The sequence below is a fragment of the Electrona antarctica genome (assembly GCF_951216825.1).
Source record: "Electrona antarctica genome assembly, chromosome: 8".
Taxonomy (NCBI): Eukaryota; Metazoa; Chordata; class Actinopteri; order Myctophiformes; family Myctophidae; genus Electrona; species Electrona antarctica.
Window position 1 is genome coordinate 25,739,643 of NC_136789.1, and position 19,530 is coordinate 25,759,172.

At 46.6% G+C, this 19,530-nt stretch overlaps 1 protein-coding gene across 1 annotated transcript in view; it reads left to right on the plus strand.

The window, feature by feature from the left end:
• Window positions 1-19,530, plus strand: part of LOC306928680 (cell adhesion molecule DSCAML1-like) — a gene marked incomplete at its 3' end in the record, with an annotated part of 90,780 nt that overhangs the window by 59,693 nt on the left and 11,557 nt on the right. Inside the window, 13 exon segments of the mRNA XM_079508950.1 lie at window positions 447-719; window positions 3,076-3,360; window positions 5,099-5,218; window positions 5,782-5,958; window positions 6,984-7,183; window positions 10,182-10,278; window positions 10,637-10,765; window positions 12,446-12,613; window positions 12,783-12,853; window positions 13,139-13,379; window positions 15,414-15,605; window positions 16,900-16,982; window positions 16,984-17,091. Coding sequence (XP_079365076.1) covers window positions 447-719; window positions 3,076-3,360; window positions 5,099-5,218; window positions 5,782-5,958; window positions 6,984-7,183; window positions 10,182-10,278; window positions 10,637-10,765; window positions 12,446-12,613; window positions 12,783-12,853; window positions 13,139-13,379; window positions 15,414-15,605; window positions 16,900-16,982; window positions 16,984-17,091 — 2,144 coding nt within the window.

A 19,530-nucleotide genomic window follows, 5' to 3' on the forward strand; every position in this document is an offset into this window, starting at 1 on the left:
ACCACTCTGTCCCTGAACCTTTACTTCTACCCTCTCAACCACTTTGTCCCTGAACCTTTACCTTTACCTTCTACCCTCTCAACCACTCTGTCCCTGAACCTTTACCTTTACTTCTACCCTCTCAACCACTCTGTCCCTGAACCTTTACTTCTACCCTCTCAACCACTCTGTCCCTGAACCTTTACTTCTACCCTCTCAACCACTCTGTCCCTGAACCTTTACTTCTACCCTCTCAACCACTCTGTCCCTGAACCTTTACTTCTACCCTCTCAACCACTCTGTCCCTGAACCTTTACTTCCTCACTCTTCCATGTCCTCCATCTCTTCAACCAACCCCCCCACCCCCACCCCTATCTCTCTCCCTCGCTCCCCTCCCTCCCCTCCCTCCCCTCCCTCCCTCCCTCCCTCCCTCCCTCCCTCCCTCTCTTCTCCCCGGGTATCTCCAGGTCCGCCCAGAATCAGAGCCATGCGCGACATCACGGCAGTGGCGGGCAGGAACACCTACATAACGTGCCGCGTGATCGGCTACCCGTACTACTCCATCAAGTGGCTGAAGGACGGCATGCAGCTGCCCGACAACCACCGCCAGGTGGTGTACGAGAACGGCACGCTGCGGCTGACGGACGTGCAGAAGGGTGCCGACGAGGGCACCTACCTGTGCAGCGTGCTGATCCAGCCCCAGCTGTCCATCAACCAGACGGTCCACGTCAGCGTCAAAGGTGAGGGAGGGAGGGCCAGTGGGAGACACTTCTGCTGCTCTCTAGCGGCGGTGGCTCAGGGGTAGAGTGGCTGGATGGTAACCGCAAGGTTGCCAGTTCGAACCCGGGCTCCCCCAGAGTTGGTGTCGAAGTGTCCTTGAGCAAGACACTGAACCCCTAATTGCTCCTGATGTGCTGGTTGGTGCCTTGCATGGTTTCCGCCGCCATCGGTGTGTGAATGGGTGAATGTAATGCACAATCTATGTAAAGTGCCTTGAATAAAGGCACTATAGAGCGTCGCAGTCCTGCCCCCTACCATGGCCCAGGAAATGAATCCCAATGCATTTTTCCCATAGACATTTCAAAAAGTATTTATTTAAAGACGGTTACGCCGCGGACAAAGCCAACTCGAGTCGTGACAAATCATGACAACACAAACAATATTTTGGACCAAACAAATAATTACAAAGAAGAAAAACAACAAAAAAAGTGTTGTAACCTGCCGTTTTTTTCTTCTTTCTAATTATTTGTTCGGCCCAAAAAATTGTGTTTGTTGTCATGATTTGTCACGACTCGAGTTGACTTTGTCCGCGGCGTAAACGTCTTTAAATAAATACTTTCTGAAATGTCTATGAGGAAAATGAACGGAGAATCATTTCCTGGGCCATGGTAGGGGGCGGGACTGCGACGCTCTATATAAATGCACCATTTACCATTTAACCCATTTAGACCTGAGCTCGATTCTACAAAATGTCTTCTACATCATGACAGTTTTCTGAAAAACCTCATGTTTATATGTCAGTGGTTCTCAAACTATTTCATGTCAAGGAGCCCTGAAATTATATGTAATTGGCCGCCGGCCCCCATCTCAAAATATGTTGTTCCAGGGACTCCCCCCAGAAGCAAAGATTTGAGTTAAAAACGTTCGCTCTGAAAGAACATATATTCCAAATTTGCACCACATTTTCACGATTTTTCCAAATCGAACGTTCCGCCAATTAAAATCCAACTGTCAACTGCTTCTGACGGAACGCTCCGTCGTATTATGGCTTTATTATCAATCGGGATCGCCGTTTTCTTGTTTTTTGTTGTTTTTCTTGCTTGGCCTTTCCTTCTTCAGCGATCCCAGACCGGTTTTGCGCATGCGCACTGCCGTTCACTTCTTGTATATACAAGCACACTGAAACGCTGAATAACTCTAAATCTACGGAGTTCTCCATGGTTTTGACAAAAGGGACGATGTTCGGAGGTCTTTTCTGATTGTCCGGTGATCCCGATTGGAACATTGGCGTTTTCTAGAGTAAGGATGGCCTCATTTTAGCTCGCTAGCATTGACGCTAAATATTTAGCTTCCAAAATGGACCGGCAAAGCGGACGTGCGTCACACTAAAACCAAGTAGATCCGGGTCGGCAGTCAAGCGTTGGCACTTTCGTTCACCACGTGGCAGTGATACGGTTAAACACAAATAGTGTACTTTTGACCCCACTTAATTTCTAGGAAGACCAGTTCTTTGGACCCAAACGGGCAAATATATATGTTATGAATATTATTTCAAATGTAGTGAAAATAGACCACTGCAATGCGTCGGGAGCTTGCAGATTGGCTCATTTCAATATTTTTGAAGATTTCTGTCAGTTTGTGAAAATGTACTTGATAATTTGTCATTTGTATTTGTGAATACTTGAGTATATATACTTTGTCCACCACTGGGTAAGAGCCATGGGGACACGGAGCTCGGAGCATAGACTGAGGCCGAGAAGGACGGAGGAGGTGGAGAGATCTGTGTTTTATCATAATAATGGTGGAGGTAGATTTTTCATTTTTTAAGATGGATTAAAAATGTAGCGCATTGCTGTGTTTTGTTTTTGCCGTGAGTGGGGTAAGAATGGGCTGTGATGCAGGTTGCAGAGGTGTTTAAAGGTGTTTGTGTATGCGTGCGAGCGCCTGCGTGTGTGTGTGAGTGTGTCTCTGATTTAATTAGATGAATAATAATGAGGCCTAGATTAAATCCCCCAGATGTCTCAGCTGTAGTATCGCCCCCCACCCGCCCACCCCGGCCTCCATTACTATGGCAACAGAATGACTTCCTCCTGCCAATTGGACTCTAACCAGAACAGCTATTATGGGCTGCTGGGAGGGGCCGAGTGGAGGGGGCCCGCTGGCCAATGACCTTCTCTCTCTTTCTCTCTCTCTTTCTTTCTCTCTCTCTCTCTCTCTCTCTCTCTCTCTCTCTCTCTCTCTCCCTCTCTCTCTCTCTCAGCGTTGCTCCAGAGGGCCACAGCGCCACTCTTTTCTTCCACGCTGTCTTGCGCTCCCCAATATCACTCTGACCTCTCCCCATACTCTTTTTCCTCCCGTCCTCCTCCCCCCCCACAGTGCCACCCTTGATCCAGCCGTTCGATATCCCCTCTACCTCGGTGGGGAAGCTCATGTACATCGCCTGCGTGGTGTCATCCGGGGACATGCCCATACGCATCACCTGGCACAAAGACGGCCAGCTCATCGTGCCGGGCTCCGCCTCCGGCGTCGGGATCGAGACCAAAGAGTTCATGAGCTCCCTGCAGATCTCCAAGGTGACGCTGAAGCACAACGGGAACTACACCTGCATCGCAAGCAACGCCGCGGCCACCGTCAGCTGGGAGAGGCAGTTGATTGTCACCGGTGAGGGGATGCAGGAGGTGGTGGAGGCAGGGGTTGTTTTGTCACCGGTGAGGGGATTGTCACCGGTGAGGGGATTGTCACCGGTGAGGGGATTGTCACCGGTGAGGGGATTGTCACCGGTGAGGGGACGGAGGTGGTTGAGGCAGTGTTGTTTTCGTCGACTATAAAACTATGACGAAAAATTGTTCGTCGACTACCTTTCATCACTGACGAAAACTGAATGGAAACTATACATGAAAACTAAGCTATGATGACAAAACTATGACTAAATATACTATCGATTTTGTCAACAAATAAATACTAGACTAAAATGTTAGGAAGGCACTAGTGGCCAAGAGATCCAGTATAAGTCATTGTACGCGCTGCGGCACGCTGTGAGCTTGTAGATCGGCTATTTTCAGCAAGTGTAAAATCAGTCATTACGACGACATCAATGCCCGCCAAAATACATTTTAGTCGACTAAAAGTAGACTAACACTAAAACATTCCGGGTGACTAAAATGTGACTAAAACTAAATGAAAACTATTCAAGAGAAATTTGCTGCCAAAAACAGCACTGGGTGGAGGTGGATGACATGGGGATGAGGATGCAGTCGGAGAGAGAGAAGTGCTTCACAAACGTTTTAGCTCCAGATCCAAAAGAAAAATGGGATTTATTTCCCCCGGGACCCAAACTATAGTGACAATAGCAGATCTACAAGTGTGAGCTTGTAGATTGGCTATTTTCACAACTTCTTAAACATGCATTTTCCTAATTTCCTAAAGTCCATTTTGACCTGAGATCAGATTCTAAAAATGTCTTCTACATCCTGACAGTTTTCTGAAAAAGCTATGTTTCTATGTCAGTCGTTCTTCGATTTTTCAAAAATAGCAGACCTACAAACTCGTAGCGCGCCACTCGGTGGCGCGCTATGAGCTTGTAGATCTGCTATTTTTCAATAGCTAAAGCATAACATAACATAACATAATGCTAACACCAAAAGGGGTTCCCGCCCAAAATGGGTTAAAGGGCAATTTCACCACTGGAAGAAACTGCAATCACTCGATTGATTGATTGATTGATTGATTGATTGATTGATTGATTGAAGAATGTATTAACAGTTTGGAGAAGTACAGTACATTTCAAGCACAACTCAATACAAAGACTGTGGACGACACCATAAAGCATTATACAATAGGGTCCCCATTTAGAGACGTACAAATATACACTTCTAGCCAAAAGTAGCACAATTGGAAATTTGCAAATGAAGTGTTTGACTAGGGTTTGACTGCATTGTTGAATTCCTACAATGACCATAATGCTTTGGTCCACCTGTGGAGGGGAGACATGCCATGTGGGCTGTCTTACTGAGACAACATGTAGTCCAGGAAGGAAGTGAGAACACATTTTCATGACCCATTTTTGTCAGGAAGATGGCGTCATGACTAAAATATGTAAAAACACATAACTGTATTACACACACACAAAACAAAACAGGAAACAAGTGTTTATTGTGTCCTATAAATATCATTAGCAATTGAAATCAGATCTGGTTGCAAAAGGGGTGAAGTGAAGTGATCCATGTTCTAATGTTCGGTGTTGCGTGCCTTCTCAGCCAATCAGGGCACAGGGATATCCATCAATGGCTCTATATTGTGCCAGCTCTTCACATTGTTGGCCCTACTTACACTATAGCTACTTACTTATGGTTGCAGCTAAGACGCCTGACGTCATGATAAATTCTTTCTCCCCATGCAGTGCCACCGCGTTTTGTGGTGCAGCCCAACAATCAGGACGGAATCTACGGCAAGGCCGGTGTGCTCAACTGCTCTGTGGAGGGATACCCACCCCCGAAGGTCATGTGGAAACACGCCAAAGGTAAGATAAGCTACTGTATGTATACTGTACAGCTCAGTACCAGCTCAGTGGCCTTGTGGTTAGAGTGCCCGCCCTGAGACTGGGAGGTCGGGGGTTCGATCCCCTGGCCGGGTCATACCAAAGACTCTAAAAATGGGACCCAGTTCCTCCCTGCTTGGCACTCAGCATCAAGGATTTGATTGGGGGTAAATCCCTGCGACATACTAGCGTCATGTCCAGGGGGTGTACTTGTAGCCTGGCGCGGCCAGACTCATAGCGAGGATTCACTGATGCTTCCTCCCGCGTCAGTGAATCCTCGCTATGAGTCTGGCCGCGTCAGGCTAGTGTACTTGTACATCAAGCTGCCTCACGCTACAGAAACGGGACATAGGCTCCTGCCCTATGGGCCCCATGGCTCGGCAAGGCTTACTTACTTATACTGTGTACAGCACTTCAGCAACACAAACAGGCAACATGACATAAAAAAGAGATCACAAAGGTGCATTTTACCAAACTGCGACAGTACCAAACTATAGCACTAAGGCCGCTGTGTGTGTGTATGTTTGTCTTTCTGGTTCCCACAGGTGTGGGAAACCCTCAACAGTACCACCCGGTTCCTCTGACCGGCCGCATCCAGATCATGTCCAACGGCTCCCTGCTGATCCGCCACGTCCTGGAGGACGACCGGGGCTACTACCTCTGTCAGGCCTCCAACGGCGTGGGGTCGGACATCAGCAAGAGCATGATCCTCACTGTCAAGAGTAAGTGTCACCTCAGCCCCTGCACGGCTACAGTATACCTCTGGAGCGGAACGCATCCTGTTGTCACTCTCATAGCGCTGCGGAGGTTTCCTTTTTCGGCAAGAAAAGGCTGGGCTTTTTGCTAGGGAAACAGCTTTGGGCACACACGCACGCACGCACGCACGCACGCACGCACGCACGCACGCACGCACGCACGCACGCACGCACGCACGCACGCACGCACGCACACATACACACATACACACACACACACACACACACGCACGCACACATACACACACACACACACACACACACACACACACACACACCAATACCTTCATCTCCTGTATCTTTCACACTGCCGGGGATCTTCACCATTGATTGATTTGTTCCGGCAGCCTGTCCACACACACTCCAGAATGTTTGTATTGTGGTCGGGGGTTGCAAAGAGGGGGCTTGATGAATTAGTGATGGAAACAAAACCACAGGATCCCCCCACCACCCCCCCTCCCTCCTCCCGGATCAATAACCTCCGTCTGAACAGAAGAGGGAGGAGAGTGACAGTGAGTCAAGTCAGGAGGAGTAATAGAAGAGGAGGGGAGAGCAAGAGTGGCCGACGGGGGCTTGAAGCGTGAAATGGAAATGGAGAGAGAGAGTGTGTGTGTGTGTGTGTGTGTGTGTGTGTGTGTGTGTGTGTGTGTGTGTGTGTGTGTGTGTGTGTGTGTGTGTGTGTGTGTGTGTGTGTGTGTGTGTGTGTGTGTGTGTGTGTGTGTGTGTGTGTGTGTGTGTGTGGGGGGGGGGGTTCCCTGAAATGTCTGTAATATATTCCCACTTTCTAATATAGCATTCCCTCCTCTCATTACTCCAAATCATATGAATCACCTCACTGAAGTGTGTGTGTGTGTGTGTGTGTGTGTGTGTGTGTGTGTGTGTGTGTGTGTGTGTGTGTGTGTGTGTGTGTGTGTGTGTGTGTGTGTGTGTGTGCGCGTGTGTGCGTGCGCGTGCGCGTGTGCGCGTGTTTCTCCGTGTGCGCCTCTGCTCAGTTCCTGCCATGATCACCAGCCACCCCAACACCACCATGGCGAAGAAGGGCCAGACCAAAGAGCTTAACTGCACGGCGAGGGGAGAGCAGCCCATCATCATCCGCTGGGAACGCGGCGACACGGTCATCGACGCCGAGAGGAACCCCCGTTACTCCATCATCATCAACAAGAAGGGAGACGAAGTCATCTCCACTCTCAAGGTCAGCTCCAATCACTTGCACTTTGCATTTTCCATTTGCACTCGTTGATCATTTAGCATGATGGTGTTGTTATTTAGACAATATAGATGCTGATTATGTTTACTGGATGCTACAGTAAGTGCAGTATGCTCACTGATGCTATATGTATGTACAGTACATGTTATTTAGAGAGACTACTGTGACTGGCTCAGTGGTGGAGGACAGACAATAGCAGGATTCTTGAATAACAAGGTCTAGTATTTTCCAGTGCGTACAGAATCATACAATTTACAATTTAGGCATTTAGCAGGCGCTCTTAATCCAGAGCGATTTACAGTAAGCAAGAACAGAAAACATGGTAAAAGAAAACATAGAAAATAGTCATCATGAATCCTACGTAACAGTGGAATATCTATCTAAGGAAAACTATACACTATAGAGTGCCATGTCTACATAAACTGCTGCTCACCATGCTATGGTATGAACTGAAACTGAAGTTGAAACTGTGCTATGCAGAACAAACTGCAAACAGGCATGTGTAATGTATTGGACAGACAGAGGCTCTCTTTGAGTGTGTGTGTGTGAGGATGGCTGATATATCCTGTGTGCATCGAGATGCACAGCAGGTGCATAGTCACACCTAGCTCTGACTCTAATTAGTTGGACTCAGGCCAGGTGTGACTTCAGCCCTCAGCCACCCTACACCTTTGTAGCACATATACTTCATTACTTCAGGACAACCCATGAATTGAATGAAAACGTTTTTAATGAATAAAACAAATGAGCAATAGATTTAGCTATTCGGTTTGGCAATGAATGGATCTGCCTTTAGGTACTCCGATGAGCACTCTCCCGCGTCCCCTACCAAATAGGAGCCTTCTGAATCCCCACCCCATGCACACCACACAGTAGATACGATCAGGTCCAAAACAACAGGTGGTATAGCTGGGGAGGTGGAAGGGCAGCATCAGTGATGTAAAGAGAGAGTGGTGACAACAGCAGTCCAAAATTCTCGTCACATGAGTTACTAAGACCTCAAGTAGTTCCACTTTTATGTTAAAGTGATTCAGATGTGATGATCATATAGATTTCTTTATTTATTTGTATTTCTTACCTTCTATTCTGCTGTAACTCTACTGCGCTGCTAGTGTTTGCTCTGGGAACTATTCCACAATCAGGAAATTGGTCCATTGGGGTGAAGGGAATTGTCTTTACAGTTACACCACTCTGGGCAGCAGCAGCAGGAGACAACACGGCAAACAAGAAAATGAGCAATGCAAACGGCTCTATTATTGAAGTGTGTGTACAGTCAGTATATGACTGGTGGAGAGTAGACGCATGGAGCTGAAACCGACCAATGGTCAGCTGCCAGTGAACTGACTGAACTTATTGCTCTGCACAATTTATGCACAATTCTCACTTGACCACTTACGGTCTGACTGGTTGGCTGACTAGTGCTTACTCGCTCTGGATAAGGGTGTCTGGTAAATACATAAATTATAAAGTGGACAACATCAGCACAACAGACCCAAAAATAGAAACCCTTGCCCGCTGAGGCGCTGACACAGATGCAAATATAAACAAGTCAATGTGGATTTTTTTCCTTCGTATTAGACTAAAGGCGCATTCATACTTTTAGTGATTAGAAAACATTACGTTGACATTACGCCACGGTGATCTGCTATCACGGCGGATCCCGACACATCTCTCTGTTTTTACTTTCCGAGAGTCCAGCTGTGTGTGTGTGTGTGTGTGTGTGTGTGTGTGTGTGTGTGTGTGTGTGTGTGTGTGTGTGTGTGTGTGTGTGTGTGTGTGTGTGTGTGTGTGTCATGTGACGGCCGAGCGTAACATTGATGTATTTCTATGATGACATGTAGCCCTGTATCTGAATGTAATCCAAGTCTTGTACTGTGATACCTTGTAATTTGTGGAAATTCAATAAAATAGTTTAAAATGCGAGAGAGAGAGAAACCAGAGTAATACTTAAGGACGTGACGGTGATAGGTGAAGGTGATAACTTATGGTAAATATTTGACACACCGGAGTTCTTTCTGTGTACAGAGACTTTGAGATATCCTACAGTACCTAGACAACAATTGAGGCAGCAGACAGCCGGCACCTTGATGTTTCCTCGGTTGGTTTATTTCAGAGACAGAAACGGCGAGTGGCAAACGGGCACACAGGTGACTGAGTGACCGCATTAGCGATCAGCCTGTAATGACAACCTTTTCTACATTTCAGTGTTACCCATTAAACTTTTTACGTGAATACAGAGGTGAATACATGTATGGTGGAGTTGCTTGACCGCCCTCGCAGACTGAGTGAATATAGGCTACAGTGATTTTACATACAGATCAAACGAAACATCTGCTATCTCATAGGTGTCTCAGAGGCACGCTTCAGGAACTATACAAGACAATATAATGTTAATTTTGTAACAACACCTCAACAAGCCTCAAGGTTTGAGTCACAATCGACTTCAAACTACTCCTCACCACCTAGAAGGCTCTCCTCGAGCCACACGCCCCATCCCGCTCCCTCAGGTCCAGCGACGCCGGCCTCCTTGAGGTTCCCAAAAAAAATCAAACACAAAACCGGGGGCGACAGGGCCTTCTCTGTGGCCGCCCCCACCCTCTGGAATGCTCTCCCCAAACACATCCGAGACACCCCCTCACTTCCTACTTCAAATGAAAACCCACCTGTTCAGAATTGCATTTCCAAGCTGATGTGTTCTTAAACTTGTTATATGCACTGTTTTATTGGTTTTAATTATTTTGAATTGTTTTTTTTTAATAAAGTTGTAAGATGCAGCCTCTGACTACAGTTGCAGCCTATACAGTAAACAGTGAAATAAACATACGAACATTGGCATAGCATAAATCATTTGTGAATATGGATTATTAAACGATACAACACTAACCTTGTGCAAAATAAGTGGATGGATTGAGTGGTACACTCTAGACTTCATGCCAGCTTTGACCACTGCCTGCTGTCTGTGTTGTTGTGTTTGTATCCCCAGCTGAACCCAGCTGAACGTGGAGATTCTGTCTTCTTTTCATGCCATGCCATCAACTCCTATGGAGAGGGCCGAGGACTCATCCAGCTCACTGTGCAAGGTACGCACGCACGCACACACACACACACATAGAGGAGAGGGCCGAGGACTCATCCAGCTCACTGTGCAAGGTAGCCCTACAGCATAGGCACGCACGCACGCACGCACGCACGCACGCACGCACGCACACACACACACACTGTGCTTGCTTAATAATGAAGCAAAGCAATAAGCAATGCTTGTTAGTGCATCAGTGTCGATGATGATTTCAATTATTTACAAAACCATGTGCATAATACGAACTACCTAACCTCTCTCATCTAATCTCCTAACACACACACACACACACACACACACACCCACACACACACACACACACACACACACACACACACACACACACACACACACACACACAGAACCCCCAGATCCCCCTGAGCTGGAGGTGCGAGAGGTGAAGGACAGGAGCATGAACCTGCGCTGGATCCAGAGGTTTGACGGCAACAGCATCATCACCAGCTACGACATCGAGTACAAGAACAAGTCAGGTAGGGATTCATTGGGAGACAGATTCACAAGCCCTGCTACAGGTTGCGCTACTTTCTATGCAAGTGTGTGGTCAGGCATCTTTATTAGGATAAACACCTTGAGATGTACCGTCTCGTTTTCGAGGTTGTCCCTTGTCCATGACTAAGATGCACTATAGAAGGCACTAAGAAAGGCTGTGGGGTTACTAAGATGCACTACTCAGTGCCCATACCCTAGGCGAAAGGGCCTTTCTGTGTGGAGTTTGCATGTTCTCCCTGTGTCCCCTATAGGTACCCTCACAAAAAACATGCAGTAATCCTGGTCTCTAAACTGCCTCCCCCTGGCCAGCCGGGGCGCCTGATGGAGGGGAAAGGAACTGGTTGAAATAGCGTGTTCCTTCCACGCGCTACGTTCAACCAGGGAAACTCCCCCCTGTCAGGTGTAAAGGAGCAACTTGGACACTCAGGCATGAAGGAAGCATGAGTTCAAGTCCGTTGCTCTCCCCAGGTTGGCGGAGGGTGTGTAGTGTAATTGACACAGGGGTGAAAAATGGGTTACAAAATCGTGGGATAAAAAAATATTATATAAAAAAGATGCACTACTAGAAGAAAGGCCATGGGGTTACATTTGGGCCTAAGATGCACTAGATCGGACAGACACCCATAGAGCCACTAGTGGGGCAAATATTACATCAATCATTTGAATAATTGAGTACCACAGACGAAAAACAGTCCAAATTTCATTCTGACCCCTCCACGAAAAGGCCTCGTTGTCCTGAACCCTTATTTATCATTTATACATTATGGATCAATAGTGTGGACTTAGACTGTTTTTCGGCTGTGGCATTCAATTTGTGTTTGGGTTACAGATTGCTTTCAGGTATAGCTAACGTCTCCCCATGTTGGACTGTCCAACAGACACCTGGGATCACATGTACACGCTATAGCTAACGTCTCCCCATGTTGGACTGTCCAACAGACACCTGGGATCACATGTACACGCTATAGCTAACGTCTCCCCATGTGTTGGACTGTTCCACAGACACCTGGGATCACATGTACACGACTACACGGTATAGCTAACAGACACCTGGCCTGGGATCACATGTAGCCTACACAACTACACGCTATAGCTAACATCTCCCCATGTTGGACTGTTCCACAGACACCTGGGATCACATGTACACGCTATAGCTAACGTATCCCCATGTTGGACTGTTCCACAGACACCTGGGATCACATGTACACGGTATAGCTAACGTCTCTCCATGTTGGACTGTTCCACAGACACCTGGGATCACATGTACACGCTATAGCTAACGTCTCCCCATGTGTTGGACTGTTCCACAGACACCTGGGATCACATGTACACGACTACACGGTATAGCTAACAGACACCTGGGATCACATGTACACGCTATAGCTAACGTCTCCCCATGTTGGACTGTTCCACAGACACCTGGGATAACATGTACACGGTATAGCTAACATCTCCCCATGTTGGACTGTTCCACAGACACCTGGGATCACATGTACACGCTATAGCTAACGTCTCCCCATGTGTTGGACTGTTCCACAGACACCTGGGATAACATGTACACGGTATAGCTAACATCTCCCCATGTTGGACTGTTCCACAGACACCTGGGATCACATGTACACGCTATAGCTAACGTCTCCCCATGTTGGACTGTTCCACAGACACCTGGGATCACATGTACACGACCAGGAACATATCGCCCACCAACAACCAGGCCAACATCGTGGAGCTCCACCCGGCCTGTGTTTACAGCATCCGCATGTACTCCTTCAACAAGATCGGCCGCAGCCTGCCCAGCAAGGAGCTCACCATCAGCACGGAAGAAGCACGTGAGTGACTCCTGTTGACTTCTGAAATCACTATAATCTCGTCCGCCCGGCTCCCGCTTTCTCTTTCATAATCATACTTATTTGTTTGTTTGTTTGTTTGGTTTTTGGGACGGACTAGCCCTATATAAACATTGATAGTAACATGGTGTTTGACACGTTTCCCTTACAGAACCGGATGGTCCCCCTATGGAGGTGATTCTGACGCCCATGACATCTCAGAGCATTCGGGTCACATGGAGGGTAGGTGCCGTTTTGCTATTACCTGGCTTATAACAAGAAAACGTTGTAAATGAACCGTAAATGACAGTGTTCAAACGGTGCTATTTGAGCGCCTCTAGCCGCTCCAACACGTGGCTTTGTGTGTTCCCTCAACCACCCCCCCACCCGTAGTGGGTGCCACGGCACACTATGACGTAGTGGCAGCCAAGTCTATGGACTTTTTACTGATGACTTCATCATCATGCAATGTGCAATGTTTTTGTACACCAAAATAATGTGTTTTATTGTGCGTGTTTTATTGTGCAGGCCCCTAAGAAGGAACTTCAGAACGGCGTGATCCGGGGCTATCAGATCGGCTACAGGGAGAATGGACCGGGCAGCAACGGCCAGTACAGCATTGTGGAAATGAAAGCTACCGGGGACAGTGAAGTGTACACCCTGGACAACCTGAAGAAGTTTGCCCAGTACGGGGTTGTGGTCCAGGCCTTCAACAGAGCAGGGACTGGGCCTTCCAGCACAGAGATCAATGCCACCACCCTGGAAGACGGTACGAGACATGGACATGCAGTATGGAGACAAAGAGTAGGGACATACTGTACAGGACAGGACAGGAGGAACTAGGAAGGACAGGAGACATTTTGTAGGGAGAGACATACAGGACAGGAGGGTGTTAGTGGAGGGTGGGAGTAAATGAGAGAACCACAGGGCAGAAAGAGAGCTATTATTACAGTAAAAACATCAGTGTTAGAGAGAGAGAGATGTGGCACATTTTGTTTATTCTTCGAACGGATTCTAGAGGTCAATGAGCACCAACATGTGTGTGCAGTATACACCAGCATACACCCCACACACGCACGCATGCACGCACGCACGCACGCACGCACGCACGCACGCACGCACGCACGCACGCACGCACGCATGAATGTGTGTGTATGTGCACGGCTGAGCGTACATACACGCACATACACGCACATACACACACCCAAACACATGCGCACACACATAACACAAAATGGTTGAAATTAATTGCCCCCCCCACACCTTTTATTCTGCTACTTTAATTAGCACCCTCATTAGGCCAGTAGAGAGAGAGGAACAAGGTACCCCATTAATGTCTTAATGTCTGCCCCCCCTCCCCCCTCTCTCCCCCCCCCCCCCCCCCCCCCCCTCTATCTGCCTGTTTGCTTGCCTTCTCCACCTAACCTATTTTTATGACGTGGATCTCTCAAACTGCTTGACCGATCTGCATCAAAGTTCTTGCACAAACACTCCTGTGACGATGATAATGTCGTTGAATGATATTAGATGCCATAGAATAGATCCACCTTTTTTTGGAAGTGACAAAAGAGTTTTCCTGTATTTTGTGTATTGAAATTGTAATGGCATGCATGCACATTTTTCCGGTGCATATACTGCAGTCCTTGTATATGAGATTAGGACAAGATTTTGGCACTCTGGCACCACAAATCCTCCATAACTGAATGTGGAAAGTGCGTGATTTCCCATTATAGTCAATGGAGCAAGAGTGTCTAAGGGGCTTAGCGACCAGTATATATTATGCTACAGAAATATACATTTACAGACCTGTACATAGTAGGGCATTAAGCAACTAGCAACTAGTCGACTAGTAAATCCACTAGTCGACCTTGTTGGTACTAGTTGACACTAGTTGATAAGATTTTTTTATTTTTTTATTTTTTTAGGCCTCAAGATCAGGTAGATTATAGTTATAGTCACCAATGTACACAGTTTTTAAATGTACAAATATTTATTTCTATATACTATATATAAAAATATATATATATATATACAAATATATATATATTTTTTTTTTTTACATAATAGGTAGTTAAACAACTAGTCGACTAGTCGACTAGTAAACTAGGTAACTAGTCAACTAGTAAAAATGACTAGAAGTGAATGCCCTAGTACATAGCGTAGGTCTGTATTACGTGTCCTCCTTCCTCTCTCATTGGGTCTGTCTCCCTGGTGTTCAGAAGACAGTCAGGAGTTAACAAAGGCTCCGATCAGAGATCATTATCAGAGATCGCAATGATTTGTGTTATTTATCACTGACAATATTATTACGTGTTTTTAGTAGAGATGTCCCGATACTGTATCGGAAAGGTATCGGCCCTTATTTGTCATATCGGTATCGGCGAATATACCGATATGCCAGTATAACCGATCCGACACAGGGGTAAGGGGTTGACATTATGGCATGTAAATAAAAAAGAGTTTGCTTTGGAGTTGCCCAAACTGCAAGTGCACATTTGAGTGAGGAGTCTGCTATAAACACAACATGAGATATATAGCTAGATATCTATATATGTATTCGGTATCGGTATCGGCTAACACAGAAATTGTGGTATCGGAATCGGATCGGGAACGAAAAAAGTGTATCGGGACATCCCTAGTTTTTAGTGCAAGTAAACCCAGTTACCATGCATATGTTTTCTTTATTAACTATAGGCTCAAACATCACAAAACTCTAATGCAACCCTATAAATCTACACGAGGACCTCACTGTGTGACTATGAGATGTCTGACATGTTGTGTCCTCCTCCTCCGGTCTCTCCAGTGCCCAGCGAGCCCCCCCAGAACGTGCGCGCCATCTCGGTGACGTCGGACGAGGCGGTGATCACATGGGCCGAGCCGCCGCGGCTGACGCTGCACGGCGTGCTGAAGGGCTACCGTGTGGTGTTCTGGTCCCTCTTCCCTGACGGAGGTGGGTCATGCTGTGGGGTCCGGCAGGCCCATGGGCCCATGCAGAGTAATTATCATCTCTCTCATTCTAACTGCTACTAGACTAAACCCATCTACCCACCCACCTCTCTGTCTGTATATGTGTGCACAAACACTGTGGGCTCCATCTTGTGCCACCTTTATCCCATATCCCTAAACGTAATTGCCATTTTTTACTAATTAGAAAAACATTTCAAAATAGTTCAACTAGCCGATCTACATCGAAACATTGTGAGCTTGTAGATCGGCTATTTGAACTATTTTAAAAGGTTTTTTAAAAAATGGCAAATTAGTTTAGGGATAAGTGTTAAGGGGTGGCGCAAGATATATAGCCCTAAGTGTGTGTGTGCGTGTGCGTGCGCGTGTGCGCGTGTATGTGTTTGCATGCATGTCTAATCCCTTTTCCGTAACACTCTTTTGTGCTAGTATACCTGTCTATGTTCCTTCCATGTATATATATATATATATATATATATATATATATATATATATAATTAATATGCATGCTGTCGGGCAGAAACCATTTACCTCAAAAATGTTCATCAAAGTTGGTATTGTGACTAACATATTGTCAGATACTTTAAAATGGAGTTAGCTGGTTTGTACCGAACAGCGATGATTATATTGACCCTTGTGGGGGGGGGGGGGGGGGGGGGGGGGGGGGGGGGGGGGGGGGTAGCATGTCTTTTGTACTAATCTATACTGCACTGTGAATAGTTACCGATGATGAGTGAGAATGTTGTCCATGCTGTAGACAACATGCAGTGGACAGTAACCAGCAGTGGTGGAAAAAGTATGTTTTACTTAAGTAAAAGTATCAATACTGCAATATTGGACTACTAGTTACTGCCCAACACTGGTGCTAAATGTAGTGCGGAGTAAAAAGTACAATATTGGTCTCCGAGATGTAGTGGAGTAGAAGTAAAAGTATTGGAAATTGTAAATACTCAAGTAAAGTACAAATACCTTAAAATTGTACTTTAACCCATTTTGGGCGGGAACCCCTTTTGGTGATTGCATTATGTTATGCTTTAGCTATTGAAAAATAGCAGATCTACAAGCTCATAGCGCGCCACCGAGTGGCGCGCTATGAGCTTGTAGGTCTGCTATTTTTGAAAAATCGAAGAACGACTGACATAGAAACATAGCTTTTTTTTCAAGACATTTTTAGAATCTGATCGCAGGTCAAAATGGGTTAAGTACAGTACTTAAGTAAATGCACCTGGTTACTTTCCACCAGTGGTAAGCGGTGGTTTCTCAGTGTGTGACTCTTGCTCCTCCGTACCGTCCCGTCCCCTGCATGTTGCCCTCGTCATCCTCAGAATGGGGGGAGATGCAGAACATCACCACCACCCGGGAGCAGGTGGAGCTGCGGAGCCTGGAGAAGTTCACCAACTACAGTGTCCCAGGTGCTGGCCTACACCCAGGCAGGGGACGGAGTCCGCAGCAACGTCCTCTACATACAGACCCGCGAGGACCGTGAGTATTCTTTAAGACTTGTTTTTGGGGGCTTTGTATGCCTTTATTGATAGGGAACATCATGTTGTTTGCATGCAGCGATGCATGCATGCAAACAACATGTTTCTACAGCTGAGATTTAGTGTCTCTCTCTGGAAGTGGTTGCACATTACCTCTACGGCCACACTGAGGCGCTCCAACACAAACACTCTGACATGAAAACCCTTGAAATGGTTTATTTTCAAAAGCAACAGACCTAAATAAACAACAACACAACAGTGACATAATGAGATTGATGACATCATCATCACAGCATTTACAGATGACACAACAAGCATTTACTGCACAATACAGTATGTGAAGGATATAGAGCTGCATGGCAGCATCTGGCTCATATATGGCAGCTGCCAATATATACTGTATATACTGTATATACAGTACAGTAAGTTTATACACGCACGCACGCACGCACGCACGCACGCACGCACGCACGCACGCACGCACGCACGCACACTGAACAAAACACTCAGCTCAAAAGGATGCACACATTAAGCATTCCATTTTTTTAACGTATCCTAGTTCCGAAAAATAATAATGAACAGGATTCCAGGAATAAGAAACACACACGCACACACACACACACACACACACACACACACACACACACACACACACACACACACACACACACACACACACACACACACACACACACACACACACACGCGCTGCGCTTATCAGATGTGCTATAGACAAGGGGAGTGAGGCTATAGCGAGAGATGGAGGGGGTAACAAAGAGAGGGTGTTGGGTTGTATCTCAAGCCCATGACTAAAGCCCATTTGTTTGGGAAGCTCCATTAGCAGTGCTAATGAGAATTAAGAGGCTTTGGGTGCCACGGCTCAGGGCTGAGGCGGGCCTGGAGACACAGAGAGAGAGAGAGACGAGAGCATGCAGGAGGCAGCCATCAGCCCGGCCCTGCAGCCACTGGCACAGGGATTAACTCCTCTCGGATTAAGACTGAATTCATTTTGTGCTTACACCATTGGAGGCGGGATTACAGCCCGATCCGTGTCTCATCACCCCCCCCCCCCCCCTTTAAAAGTGAAGGAGGGAGGGGCTCAGTGGGCGACGGGGTCACGGGGTGAAGAGAGAGAGAGAGAGAGAGAGAGAGAGAGAGAGAGAGAGAGAGAGACAGAGAGAGAGAGAGAGAGAGAGAGAGAGAGAATGCAACCATTCTTATTAAAATATTTTAGTGATTCTTCTAATTTGATGGATTTTATATTTGTATTGCTATGCAATATTTGATCATATGCCCTATTTATAATAATTAAAAAGAAAAAAAAGTATTACCTGTGCAGGAAGCAAATGTGCTGTATAGCCTAAATAAACGATGATGATAAATGATATAGATAGATGGATGATTGAGAGAGAGAGAAAGAAACAGAGATTATGGTATATTTGGGCACAAAAAAGTATCAAATTCAACACAACGTCATAGTGAGAGATGTTTAAATGACATACCTAGAACCTCTGCTATGTTGCTGACTGTGTTTCTCTGACCTCCTCTCAGCTCTTTGACTTTGGCCTCATTCACACCTAAAAGACACCTGTCTTGTCCGTACACTTTAATTGCCCGGAACTATTTAATCCATTACATTCATGCGCCCAGTCGATTTATAAACACGGACGCCTTTTCCGGACGGACCGGCCGGCAGTTCATGATGTTGTGTAGCAGCTAACAATAGCCACAGCACTTCAGAGTCGATCGACAACAACGGGAGACAAGAATAAATCTATCGAGACTAGCGACTGGACCGCGGAGCGCCGTCTAACACAGGATCTTTTTTCAGAAAAAGACGGGATGATTGGCCCAGGAGGTGGCGTAACCGTCTGGGCACCCGACTGGTAATCCAGTCGCAGTGTGCCGCGGGTTCGACTCCCGAGCCCGACACGGCCTTTACTGCATGTCTTCCCCCATCTCTCTCCCGTTTCCTGTCAGCCTACTGTCTGTCCCTTCAAAAACCAATAAAAGGCGTAAGCCGCAAAAAATAAATCTTTAAAAAAAAAAAAAAGACGGGATGATTTAGATCGCGATTTATGAACGTTTTAAGATTTTCGTTTTCATCAGCTAAACAGAGGAGGGAGTTTTTTGATGACGTCTCACTCTTGCGCGTCACCGAGAAGAGCCCAGCAGGCGCGCCTGGGCTATACAGCCAGGCCAAAGAACTTCGTCCTGGGCGATGGGAGTGTTAATGGCCGCCCCAATGCATTTCAATGGAAGTCACATGGTTTGACCAAATATTTTTGTTTGATCGCTGTGTTCTGCCCCCCTCCTCCCCATCAAACTAAAATGTTTGGTCAAACCATGTGACTTCCATTGGAAATGTATTGGGGGCGGCCATTAAACACGGACAAGACACGACAAGACCATTTAGGTGTGAATGAGGCCTTAAACTACAGGACAGTGCAGTGTCCGTTGTACGTGGTGTGTACA